A 15,175-nucleotide genomic window follows, 5' to 3' on the forward strand; every position below is an offset into this window, starting at 1 on the left:
GACGGTGGCACTCCAAATGTCTCATCCTCCTCTCGACATAATATAATAAGTTCTTGGAAATATACATAACGTTTTACGTCACCAGCGAAAACTTGAGTACATTTAGCGTTGACTCCAATGCACATACAGTAAGGCAAACAGTTCAAATATTGAATTTTGGCTCTAAGCCAGCCAGTATAGAGATGGTTTACTTAGCCAGCCGTCTCTGGTTTAACCTACCCATACGAACAAATAATTCGACATCGAAAAATGTATGGTATTGCAAAGGCTAAGTTGTTTGCAAGTATAAAATACAAAACAGTTATCTATGTTCATAAAACATATGAAACAAAACTAATTCAGTCTACACGACAAGAATCATATGTAATTTATAATAATATCAAATGTAACCACATAAAGCCATCGAAATATAATAGATATATTCGACCGGTGGCAGGGCTTCGTCAGTCAGACGAGCCCGCCTGGGTGAGTACCACCCACACTCTATTTATTCTACTGTCAAACATAAACAATAACAAACCGTAGTTGGAGGCACATTGACTGTGTAAGAATTTGACCACTCAGGATCAGATAGCGCAATTCAAAATAATATTTATAAATTGAAAAACTAAAGAGCCGTTTCTGTAAGCTTAGTATTCGTTATAGAGCAATAGAATGCCTCCCAAATTGCCCAAGAGACACGACTAATTAATTATTTTGATAATATAAATGTATATTAATAATAAATCCTTGTTAGGCGATATGAAATCTTATGGAATTCGTTAGTAATAAAAAAGAGCATTATACCAAAAGTTCGTTCATGTAAAAAAAAAACTATACCAAAGAATTTTTCTTTGGCTTAGAAAAGAAAGAGCAAAAATTCCATACCATACGAAATATATCAGAGTTATCTTTTACGAACATCTCTTATTTTAACGTAGACCTGAACTCAGTTGGAATGAATACATTCAGATGTGTTTTCACTATACCAGTCTGAATATCTACGTGGGAAACATTGATAAAATTTATCTAATAATCCATAAAATCTATGATTAATCTGACAGGACTCAAGGTAACGATAATGACGAAACAATTTATTAGTGTAGAGGTGCGCCCGTCCATCAAACGATATCACTTACATTAATATAGAAACAAATATTGACAGATTCATGTTCAAGGCTGAAGATAATGACAGGCTGATACAAGAACTAATTGGTAAAGACCAATTAGTTAAGAGAAAAGTATCTTATATACTATATAGTATTCGTATATAATATCGTATATCATATTTATAAACGATTTTATATTTATTTACGTATTAAATATCAATTAAATGCTTAGGGATAATTTACTTGGGGGTAGGGCCCTGTGCAAGCCCGTCTGGGTAGGTTAGGTTAGATATTCATCAGATATTCTACCGCCAAATAACAGTACTCTGTATTGTTGTGTTCCGGTTAGAAGGGTGAGTGAGCCAGTGTAATCACAGGCACAAGGGACATAACATCTTAGTTCCCAAGTTTGGTAGCGCATAGGTGATGTAAGGAATGGTTAATATTTCTTACAGCGCTTTTGTCTGTGGTGACCACTTACAATCAGGTGGTCCATATGCTCGTCCGCCAACCAATGCCATAAAAAGGGATTTCTAGTTGCGCTAAAACTAAAGGAAAATTTGTCTTGTGGGATAGAGAAATGTATGTTTTTTCAGCATAATTCTAAACCTCCCTTGTAAGAACGCAGATTTATAAATAGCGATCGTCGAAGTCCGAGAAATAGCTTTCATCGATACATTGCGATAGACATTTAAACACAATACTTAACAGACAGGCAAAGCAAACCAAAACTGAAACGCAATAAATCAAGTTTCACATTCAGCGTATACAGTTCACAAATTACCAAGTCGAGTTAGTCTTACGTTAAAATAATAATTGAGTTAGTCGACTAATGAATATACGCAAAATAATGTACTTAGTTTGTTATAGACAGACAATACGACTTTCGCAGATCGTTCATAGAGCAGTGATATTACGAATACATAAAATAAAGTGATTGTACTCTAAAACAATTACGATCTATGAAAACTATTAACGTTGACGTGTCACGCGATGTCACACTCCGGGGAGCTCGTTCGAAACAAACTGATAAGAATAAAAAAGCAATTCGAATGGCGGTTACTATATAAAGCGCAAATTATTTATTTTATACAGTACTAACAACTAGTCCCGGCTTCACGCGAGTAGGTACAATAAGGGTACTATTATATACATTTATTATGCATATAAACTTTCCTCTTGAATCATTCTGTTTATTGATGAAAACCGCATTAAAATCCGTTGCGTAGTTTTAAATATCGAAGCGTACAGACGGCGGGTAGCGACTTTGTTTTATACAAAGAGAAAATGCAAATGTACAAATGCCCCTCATGTCAAAAAGGTTAAAAGCTTATTATATCACTCTACTCCAGTGCAGGTTGGTGGATAAAGATGTGGCAGAATTTCATTCAACAAATTATTGTCCTCTCGTTGAGTTTATTCATCAGTTAACATATAAATAATTATAAACACGAAATAAGAAGAAAGAGTCAGCGGCACATTCACGGATTTGAACGCGCTATCTTCTCACAATATGCACGTATTCTATCCAATAGGCCATCTTGTTTATTTATATTATATGATCTACTAATGTATATGTGTCAAATACGTCATTTTTCAAAGACTTGAAATCTCGCACTCTTTGTAGAATATCGACGGAACTCAAAACTGAAAAGTAATTTTTATTATAACATAATGGCTCAATTCTAAAGGGTTAAATTAAAAACATTTTTTTTTAAATTAATGAAAGAAAATACCTTTATTTTCTTTACCACAACTAAATGGCTATATATTTGCCACAATACAAGTTGGTTTTAATTTTGTCCTACGCTTTTTAGTGACAACAAAAACACATTTTATTCACACTACAAAATATAACATCAATTACAAAAAGTTAGTGATTTTTATTTCGAATAGTATTTAAATATATAATATAAAATATTTTCACCAATAAAAACCGACTTTTATTATTTCTCTGAATATACATTACAAATAAAAACTAAACAATAACCCAAACCAACGATTGGAACACCTTGGAACTATACTGTAATCACGCAAAAAGTATCAAAATCGCTTCAAAAAAAGCAACATTCCTTGTGTACATTTGAAGACCGTCTCAAAGTCCTTATTTCTTATCGATAAAGTACTTTTGCTCTCTATTGTAATATCTCCAGCTCCCATCGCCGAAGCGAGACATAATACATGAGAAGTTCCATTTACGTGACACTCAAAGAAACAGACGATTTACAATTTCAATAGTAAAGATAGAATAATAGTAATTAACTATTGAAATTTTGGGAAAGACAATTTTGTAACTACCAGTGTCGTCATAAAATTGATTGTTTCCATAAGTAAATATTACGGTACTAGGTAGTTAATTTATCATAGGCAAGCGCATTAAAATCTCGCTTGTCGTCGTCTTCAATAGTCTAAATTTTAAACAGATTAAAATACGAAGTGCAGCTACTTAAACAATAACATTGTTTACTAAAACCTCAGCGCGCTGCATCTTCTGATATAAGTTTATATATCATCTGTATATTGCTTCCGTAGTTATTTCGGTTAAACGGTACCAAAAAGTAAACTCTCGTCATTTATTAATAACGATTTAATACAATAAACACTTATGTATAAGCTTCACGTAGTCGCTACGTTTGAAATCTTTTCCAAACAGTTGTTCAAGCGTGCCGCATCGAGTTTATGCAATAATATAATAAAACCGATCACGTCCGATATGGAATCCCAGTACAATAACGATATTGCTACCGTATGAGAAGTTTTAAAGGAGTGGTAAATAATATGGGGAAACTACTGTATTGAAGTAAAACTTCTTTATCGCAATCTGAGTACAATTACAAGATTATTTTTGAGTGCAACGATTCTGACGCAAAAGGACTTTATCTCTGTTATATTATGACATTAATTACAAGTGGTTTTAAAACTAGCAACCCGTCCCGGCTTCGCAGTGTGGTGCTCCGTACAGATATACACAGAAAAATATGTTTTTTTTTAGACCAGGAACCTACCCCGTGCCCACATAGAACAATCGAACAACTTTCATCATTTATTTATAACTTTATAAAAAAAATTATAATATTACAAAATCAGTGAATTATATCTGTTTTTTATGAATATTTTTTATTGCTTATATATTATAGACAATTTCACTATTTCGGTATTGGTATATATTTTGTATATGTATTTTTCATTATTTAAATATATTTTTTCAAACAGTTTAATAAAGAGAAAAAATTATTAGTCTTAAAGAATACAATAACTTATCTTCCTTTGTATAGTAAAAAATACTTTCAATATTAATACAATTCTCATATCAATTATATAAACTGTTTATTAGCTCTACTAGCGTAACGTGACCTACCACTCGTACTAGTAAGAATTCTTGGTAAATATACAAGAAATAATTGACTTAAAACTATAGATGATGTAACATATAATCTGTAGGACATTAACGAGTTTATTCTATTACATAATCCGATATCAACTTTGTCACCTTGTAGGTTTGTTTGTTTAAAAGCGCCATTTTAAGCGTTTGTTTATACTGAGAGCAGGTGGAGCAGGTGAGGATCTCACACTCTTGCTTTACATTTAATTCAACACTGTTATATGAATTCAAAAGTTCTTTTACGAGCCTACTTGAAGAAAGTATATTTTGATTGAATTTGATTTGAGTTCTTCAATGGAAACCTCGTCTTGGCAAACGTGAGAGCTTCAGGCTAGGTTCAGTGACGACATACAAAAAATGACGTAAGAGGTTAATTTTGAAGTTAATGGTCACTCAGTGGCTCACACTAAGAGAAAATTATACCTTTAAATATAATATTATAAAATATTTTTATATGGGGAATTACTAATTATTAGATAGAACCATACTGGTATACGCAAAATATCAAACAAAATTCGCAGATTAAACTAAGCGGCGTGCTTGTCTCGTGTGGGGTCAGTCATATTGGTTATTTCAATACTACAAATTGAACTAGACTAAAAACTACCGCAGCAATAATTTTCCGAGGACGACACAACAAAAAAAAAAAAAAAGCGACTGCAAACCTTTTTTATCTGTGACAAAAATAAACTCTACATATCAACGAGTATAATCTAGTGTATGGGTTGCGGTTTCAATTTCCACCGGTTGTAAATACATACATACATGTACGCGAAACCAACGTTTGTCGCGGTTCGGTCACATTATCTACATTCCCGTTAATGTTATACATGAAACGGGGGAAAGTGCAGTGTTGTTTGTTAACTGGTTTTCATCCAATTTACGGTGTTGATTCTAACTTTGCATTAAAGAGAAATTTATACATATCTATATTGACATTGCATGTTACAATAAAACCGGTATTGAGTTCAATTGTATACCTTTTTGTTTTGAAATGGATGCATTCTCTTTTCACCGTTTATTACTAACGGACGAGCAAATGGGCCACCTACCGGATAGTAGCTGCTGCTCTGACATTGACATTGTAAGGAGTACCGCACACTAACATTACTAAAGTGTTATTTACAATAGTTAACATCATTAGGACACTGAATCTGTTTGGGCACAATGGTTGCAGACGAGCTTGCCCCAAGCCCCGCTCACCAAATTAAGATATGATTGAAGCAATAAATCAAAAATATCATATGAAGTCGATTGCAAATAACTAAAAAACGAATAGAGCCAAAATGGCTCAATGGATAGAACACGTGGATTTTAAATTTTAAATCGAAGATTTCGGATTCGCTGCCTCGCGTTTATTAACGTTTTCATTTATGTTTATATAATTCATCTCGTATCTGGCTATGAAGGCAAATCTTATCAAGAAAACTCCATATATCGGATGATATTCCACCTTATGTTTATTCATTAAATTGTAATAATTATCGAACAAATTAAATTAAATTTCACAATTAAAAATCGAATCTACGATTGTCCTTTTTTATTGATTATATTATGAATTTCAGATTGAAATTTAATTTGAAGGTTTTTTTAATAACTTCCATATTCGAAAGCCAGTTTGAGTAATTAATACGCGGAATACATACGTGTTGGATTTGAAAGCGAACGAACTCCATCGAGAATGCGATTAAAAAACAATTTTATTAATAAATGAATTCAAAATAAAGTATCAGGACATTATTAACTTTGTGTTGATTGTGGTGTGTGGGTACAATATAGGGACTTTCTAAAGCCAACCGTTATACATGCAAATTATATATTACTATGTTTGATTTGCATGAATACTGTTATTTAATCGCAAGCTAAAATATACAATAGAACCAAAAACAAAGATAATACTGGCTTGATACCTTCTCCTTAACAGGAGACATTGAGGCCTTCACTCATAGATAGGTATTTAACGGCTGTCATTATAGTATATTAACTAAATGCAAATATTTATTACTCACCGAAATCAGCTAGCTTGACATCTCCCATCTCACTGAGAAGTACGTTTGCTGCTTTTATATCTCTGTGCAGCTTCCTCTCAGAGTGTAGGTAGTCGAGACCGCGCAGTACCTCCCGAAGGATCACTGCGATGTGCATCTCCTCGAAGCTCCCAGCTTTCATGAGGTCTAACGCGGACCCCCCGCCGAGGTATTCCATTATAATCCATAATTTTGTTCCCTGGAAAAAAACAATATTTATTACATAAAATATATAACTTTTTAATAAAGAATAATTACATAGATCTCGTGCAGCCAAGATAACAAATCCACCCCTGGGCATAAAGTTACTATTCTTCAACCTAATGGCAGAAGATACATGAACTTCGCCGTGGGACGTTACTTAATTAATTTTTTGGGTAAGTAATCATATATGTATATTAGTATCGTATTATTTCCATCGTATGATCTTAATTGAATATACATATTAATTATTGATAACCCTCCGCTAGTTATAATGTAATCTTCATTATGTTACAATACAAACATTCATCGAGTTATCATCCGTAGTACGCATTAACCTTGACATTTTCGCAAGTTTCTTGCGTGAATGCCACCGACGCCCTTCGTAGCGAGTATCTCATATCATATGTTATTATAGTTGATTGTCAGCTAATATGCGAAAATTATATTCCACAAGCAAAAACTTCCAAACGTCGTACTGTGTGTCGTGGCGACCAATTGTTATGGCGGTCGGTTAAACGATATATGTATTCGTTTAGAACATCAAACAAAAGTAACAATAGTTATAATATATATAAAATTCATAAAAAGCGTAATTTTCAAATTTTTCTAGGGCTTCTACGCAGAAGAATTACAATTTATTCCTAGAGTATAAAAAACGAATAAAGTTTAAATCAAAATAAATGAAGTTTAATTTAAAAAAATATTTATAATAGACAGTTATCTTATTTGGATAAGTAATAATATTAATCGTCACTGACAGTGACGCATCAAGGAACGTAATATATCCCTAGATACATATAACGAAATATATAATATATATATTATTATTCTACTTTATGCCTTGTTGGGAAAAAAAATTTTTTTTATTTATTTTTAACGATCTTCAAAAAAGGAGGTTGTTCTCAATTAGTCGGTATATTTTATTTATATTCGCGTATTACTTTTTTGTTTATTAACTAATCTCGAAAGTTATTTTTGTGTTTGGTTCAGAAGATTTACTGAACAAAGTTCCCACTAGTCACTAGCATTGGACATGAAGTTTTAATTTAAGGCGTATATTCAGCCATGTGAATTTTTGTTACTTTTAGCAACAAAATATACCAAAATACGCAAGATACGCAGGCGAATAACACAGCTAGTTATAATCCATAATAAATAAATCCATACTTACGAATATATTTTTACGAATGTTTAGACATTCCATACATTTATTAGAGGAGGAAACCTGAGTATATATCTTAGAACCTTCCTTTTTAGAGCAGTTATTTACGATATCGGTTGCAGTTCCTACTGGATATAGGTCGTAAATCGTTCCGGAACGGAGCCAAAAGCCACGGGAGACAATAAAAGAATGGGGCGCGCCGCGGGGCGTGGGCTGGTTTTAAGTTATGAATATGATCTCGTGTGTCTAGTGACTGATGCGCGTATCCACGTAGTGTAATGTAACGCGGAAGACGACAATGGAAGCAACGGGGCGAGGATCCGGCACGTCTCGTTCACGCTCCATCAGCTGATTTGTTATAGGGTCATAAAATATGTTTTCAGATTACCGAACAATAAAACTTATAAAAATTGCTCTGGTTGATATTGCTACCGGTGCGTATATAAGTTCTACCTTTATCCACTTACATATACATATTATGCTTTTACAGTAATTACATCATATATAAAAATGATACATATTTATGAAAACTTTGTCAGGTATTCAATTATGCATTTCTGCGTCGGAATAAACAAGGAGCCAATATGCTGATATCATATTTTGGATGGACTTTTAAATGTATGTTAGAAGAAGGAAACCCACAATGTACATATGTACCTACATTACATAGATACATTCTCAAAAAAACAATACAACAACAACAATACTCTTACAACATTCAAACGTGGAAAAAACATGACGTATTACAACAATTTGAATCGAAGAACATTCTGGAAAGAAATCTTAATACTTACAACACCTTGTAAATAGGAATTTTAAAATATTTAATACTACATAACTCACATTACGATAAAAATTAAAAGACAAACGCGAGATAATGTGTTAATTTGTCGTTCGTTTGCTTAATGATAATAATAGATAAGACTCGTCTAAGATTCGTGAGGCACGTCGACGTCGGCTACATGTCAACAGACAAGTGTTATAATTAACAGAATGGAATTTATATCGACGTGCGTTGTACAAACATTTTAATTACATACAATAAACTACCAATACAACAGTGACAGGCAGTCTTGTATATTTAATAATCATTTTGAAAGAATGAAAATAAATAAACACATTATAACCGACAAAAAGACTTCCAGTACAAAAACCCACATCATTTAATATGTAACTATATACTATAAAACAAAGACGCCGCCACGCTTGTACGTCTCTCTGTTTGTCTGATCGCGATATATATAACATTTTTACCGACCAAGTCATTTATGTGGCTAGTTTAAGTGTATTGGTTGGTTTGGTAATTGGTTTAGATTTTGTGTTAATTGACTGAAACATGTTGATAAAAGAGTTGATAAAAATCCTACCAACTGGAAGCTTTACTGACGTGCGACGCCTAATCCAATACTTTTAGTATAACGATATAACTATTTATATAAACCCATACTCTCCCCGAACGAAATAATAACATCTCTAAGATTATTATTATTCTTATGCTATGTAGAAAATTAATTGTAGAACCAAAGCAAAATTTGAAACGAAAATATCGTAAAAAAAAACTGTTTAATCACAAAGTCATGACCGAATAATAAAACCTTTCTTTGGACAGCCCTAACGAAATTCACCTCTTCGGAAGCTGTGGCCACATGAAGTACGGAGCACCGCCATTATTATATACGATGAGTGCCGGTTACGAGGGAGTGGAAAATGATATTAATAATGCTATTTCATATTATTAATGCCGCAACAGGAATCAATGTAATGCGTATAATGTTATGTAAATAAACCGATCGTATCAAAATAGCTCGCTTATTTCATTTAAACACACTTAAGACGCCTCAATTGTGGAATGTTAAAGATAAACAATAATTTTCGTTATGATAACTGTGTTCCGCAGTTGGATTTACTTTAAATAGTATTAATAATTCAGCTCAGATTGATGTATTATTTAGTTATTTTATAAAGACACGCTATGATCATGTTAATGAATATGCAATTACAAGATAGTTGTTTGTGTATTTTTTATTCGCTGTTCGATTATACGATAACAAGACGATAATTAAAAAAAATTGCGTCATTTTATCTACAATAATCTACAAATATCGCTAATAAACAACATTCGATAAAAATAATACTGTAAACATATCTGTCAACTTTTCTGTTTTCAAAGTATTGGTAAGTAATTATTTATCTTTTTAAAAAAGAAGGTAAATCTTTTTATATAGTAAAGCTAATATAAAACCAGGCTTAAGAAGTACAGATGAAACTTTAAACCCGAGAATAAAAAAGCACAATTCATTGAAAGATGAATTATTTCCTTTTCTCAGTTTATTAGATGCATCACGTAGGTATGCTCGTTGCCATGACGACGCAAGGCGTCAGGTCAAAGACCTCTCCGTCGCGACATCCCAAGTAAAACAAGAATGTTGAACTATTAATCTAAGAGAACTTTAAATAAGGGTATAATATCCAAGACTTGCTGAAAGTCTCGCACAGTCAGCAAGACAGACTGAAAACAGCACCTCAAAGTTATATTAATTATAAGTTGATTCATTAAGCGCACTCTATTATACAAAATTTAGCCAACGTGTTCACACTTAAATTACGAGTTGGCCCAACCTGTCATAAGCCAATTAGAACTTTCAACACTTATTCAACATTTTAAAATAATAAACTATATTTAAATAAAGTAAACGACTTTAAATGACATTTTTAAATGATTGAATAATTGCCAGAAAGAGAAATAATTTTAAAACGAACAAAAGGCTTTGTATTAGTGAACGGTAACAAGGGGTAGGTTCATTGGTTTAACTAATTCAAGTCTAAGGTTCCCATGGCAACGCATGGAGGGCGACCGCCCTACCTTCTATCCTACCTAAATAATCTTCCGATCTATATATTTGTTCCAATTTTATTTTTCAAAAGTACTTACGATAAAAATGCATAAACAAATCTTAACGTATTATTTACATTTAATTGTCATATTAGCTAAACTTCAAGAATAATAAATGTTTCTATATAGTGACAAAATCAAATTTCAATAATAAAATTTCAACTAAAGTCTAAAATGCTAACCATTTATTTTAGGGATCAATAATAAATATATAATAAGTTCTAAAATTCCAATATACGTTGAAACTTCGACATTCCAACTTTTAAATCAGGGACGAATTAATTCACTTCAGTCGTGTAGTGAAAGCAATATTATTCGAAGAGAGAACAAAATGTAGGATCCTTGTAAGTGCGTTGATAAAACTCTTGTAGCGTATATATCTTTCTGTCCCTTACTTTGGACTTATCTATGGATTTGTTTTTACAGAGGAGCTTTGGATAAATCTTGAGGGAGGGCTCAAGACACATAAGGATAGAATTAACCATGCTTAAGATCCCCAAACGCTTATCCTTAAAGTGATAGGACAAAACGCAAGGGACTCATTCTCCAAAGCTATAAACGATGTTTTTGTTTTGTTCACTTTACAAAACTAGCACGGTATTTAAACATAACAAAGAATATTATAAAATAAATGCACTCAGAATATTCATTCTTATAAAAAACGATTATTTTGAAAGCAAAAAAGTTTTTATTAAGAATGCAACGTAATAACAACAAAGTTACGTTCCATTTATATTAGAGATACGAATAATTTTCCGTGACGTGTCCATCGAGTTTGTTCGCCTTACGACATAAGTTAGTGTCGACTTCTCCTCATTTGTCATCAGGGAGTGCACGGGACTGACAGCCATACTAATCTTGACAGCGAAATTATCCCTCAGAGGCTAGCACATTGACGTAAATTTCTTTAGACGAGGAAACACACTCAAAAACTTAAACTCTTCAGGGAGAGTATTAACTATACCTAAAGAGTTTAAGTGTGAGTCGGGCAGAGTATATGTATATTAATCATAAACTTTGAAAACAACGTCATTATTTATATCGTAATAGGCTTAATTTGTTTAAATGCTAGTTGTTCATTAAAATAACGTAAAGTTTATTCACCCATTTAAACAAACAAAATTAGCCAAAATTCGACTTAAAAGGTAAAAGTATAAAAAGTATGTATACGTGTTACACGCAAACTGACCGTATATTTTAATATGGAAACGAGTAAATTCAGTCAAAACTTAAATGGTGTGCGGCTAATGAAGTATACTAAAATTTTACAGCAAAGCAGAATTGAACAGATGGACTCGGTTCATAAAGTATTTTATTGGATCTATAAAATTGACTATGCACGTCTACGACTTTGTCGGTTACGGATTTCGTTCGAACATTTCGAGTGTACCTCTCGCGTGCTGCCGTAAAACCGTCGGTGCCATCATCCCATAAAATCCCTGTGAGGGTACTCAAAGCCTTTTCGCCATAAGTTGAATTTTACAAACGAATGTATATAGTGTAAACATCTATTTATTCTCTAGTTACTATTTGACAACTGGAATATCGAAGCATATGTTTAATTTATGTTTATACTAGCTGAACCTACGGCTTTACCTGCGAGAAATTTATAAAACTTCACCCCCATTTTACGCCCTCGAGGAGTATATTTAAAAATGTAGCCTATGCTCTTCCCCGAGACTCAAACTATCTCCATACCAATTTATATCTAAATCGCTTCAGCGGTCTAAGCGTGAAGAGGTAACAGACAGAATTACTCGATAATATTAAAAACGGCTCAGACGTCATTTATTTTTCTATAATAGGTTAGATAGAGTTGAGAGCGTCGCGACACTATTGTTATACAAAATTAATGTGTCTGGCTACTTTTACGCTACGTAAAAATAAAGCAAACCATGTTTACGATAAAGTGGTTTCATGACGAGCTGTTTCGTGATTCACTCTTTGGTGTAAATAAAAGCCGACTGAATTAAATTTAACAAAAAAATTTAAATCCAAGATAGAAATGCCAACAATGTTATTTGCTACATTACCCGCAACTTTTTGAATAGACGCTGTGGTTGCAATACTTTTTTAAAAATAAAAATAAATTTTAACAGCAGCGCATACTCACTTGACTTTGTATAAGATGGTATTCTCGAGCATTCGTTATGGGACTCGAATCACAATAAAGCATTCAAGGCTTATTGACAATTTTCAAATAAAATATCAAGACAAATATTTAGACCGTCTTTTGATATTTATTGACTCTGAGTCTGGAGCGAAATACTTCAAATGTTTCTTATTTATGAACTGCGAATAATATATTCATTCATTAAAAAAAATCAATAAAATATCTACGTATTAATTGTAAAACTTACGAAACAAGGTATAATCTATGTGTGCTATGCTATATAGCTGTACAATGTATGGTATAATAACAACTTATAATAAAAATGTCCCATTATTAACAAAGGCCTTCTGTTAAGAAGATTGAGAGATTACTCCACCACGCTATTATTCATCATTGTCGATTGGTGTAATACACGTATCAGATAATCAACCGTCACTTGTAAATTTCCTCAAGGTATTTTATTAAACCGCCAAGTACGAGATAAATTATAAAAACAAATGAAGCTCGGGAAAACCCTAAAGCTGTTCTATCTCGCACTTCATGCGCGAGAATAAAATATATATTATATGGTAATATATGGTAGACTACGATCATGATATATCATTTTTAGGGTTCCGTAGCCAAAAGGCAAAAAACGGAACCCTTAGATTCGTCTTGTCTGTCTATCTGTCTGTCTGCCCATCCGTATGTCACAGCCACTTTTTTCCGAAACTCTAAGAACTATACTATTGAAACTAGATTTTCACACAAAAATAGAAAAAAAAACAGTAAATTTTGGTGGTTCCTCATACATAGAACTCAAATTAAAAAAAATTTAGTCTCCCCCCTGTAACTTCTAAAATAAGAGAATGATAAAACTAAAAAATATATATGATGTACATTACCATGCAAACTTCGACTGAAAAATTGATTGATTGATTGAATTGATATATTATTTTAATACGTCATAAATCGTAAACCGCATTTTACCTTTCATTCAATCAACTCAAATATATAAATAAAACAAACTAATTTCATAAGAATGACCTTGTTAATTGCTGCTACGGAACCTTTTATGAGCGAGTCCGACTCGCACTGTGCGCTTTTTTTATCATCAGATTTTCGTAAATGTATTGAATATATTATAACTAGACGGTTTTAAAATAACCTGCATGGAGAAGTTATTGAAATGGACGCGATTTTTGGTATAATAAGTTCATTCATTCGTTCGTTTTGAATGTACCTATGTCTGTATGTATTTATGGCTGAGTTACATATTAATTACAAATGACTTACAATTATAATCTTTTTTTTTATTAAAAATCTGCTCACGTATTACGCCTATGTTCACGTCGAACCATGACTAGCTAAACTGACGGGTGTATCGAGGGAGATCAAGCACAGGACAAATAAAATCATAATTTTCCTAGTTATTGGAGAGTGTTTATTGAAAGAAACCACTATTGGCCTGGCCCGTTATTCAATTGCGGTACCTCCAAACATAATGCGAAAAAACTGCATAAGAAATATTGAAGTATTTTCTCTCAGGTCAAAAGCACACACCGACCATCTTTGGTCGAGCAATTTTTGGGACTCGAGCAATGAAGTATTTAAATACTAAAAGTTGATGTCACGCACAAGGTACCATTTACTCGATGAACGGACAATGACGCTAATGGATATTTTATAGACGTTCTATCATCCTTGAAAGCGAGTTTCGTTTTAGCAATAAATAAACAATACGGAAATTACATGCTTTCGAGGAGAACTAACAAAAACGATTACATTTGTAATGTACGATATACATCTATTGAAATATCGTTAAAGATAAAAGTTTGTTTTACGAGGTAGCGATGTATGGAAACCTTGAGAATTTAAACACGGCAATTTTGTAGAGATAACCCAGATACCTGTTTATGAGAGTACAGTCATGATGGATATGGTTTATTATGATATCGGTTATAAAGCGCTATCGTAAAATATACCATAATATGAATATTTTGATGCAGAAGAAACGGTTATATTAGTATTTAATTATAATATATTATTAGAGTATTGTCCGCTTTGCGTAACATAAGTTTAACATCAGCAATGTTTTTTTTTAGGAATAATACAATTTAATTAAAAAATGAGTAATAATTTATATTGATCTGTGACATTATTATTGAAGTCTTTGACATACATATACCCGCCAATAACAAAGCGTGTTCTAACTTCTAACAAACGTATAGGTTTTTACGTATATAATATTCAGGTTTTATAATAATTAAATAGTTATAATCTTTTATATATACATATAAAATCGAAATACCACTTACTGATTAATC

The 15,175-nt window shown here is 32.4% G+C and overlaps 1 protein-coding gene across 5 annotated transcripts in view; it reads right to left on the reverse strand.

The window, feature by feature from the left end:
• The window catches only part of Gckiii (Germinal centre kinase III), an 80,755-nt gene that overhangs the window by 7,160 nt on the left and 58,420 nt on the right, over window positions 1-15,175 (reverse strand). For all 5 annotated transcript variants that reach the window (XM_064220757.1, XM_064220756.1, XM_064220755.1 and 2 more), the window contains exon 3: window positions 6,480-6,696. In XM_064220757.1, coding sequence (XP_064076827.1) covers window positions 6,480-6,696 — 217 coding nt within the window. The remainder of the gene's footprint in view (window positions 1-6,479; window positions 6,697-15,175) is intronic.

This window comes from Vanessa tameamea, chromosome 4 (genome assembly GCF_037043105.1).
Source record: "Vanessa tameamea isolate UH-Manoa-2023 chromosome 4, ilVanTame1 primary haplotype, whole genome shotgun sequence".
In the NCBI taxonomy this organism is placed as follows: Eukaryota; Metazoa; Arthropoda; class Insecta; order Lepidoptera; family Nymphalidae; genus Vanessa; species Vanessa tameamea.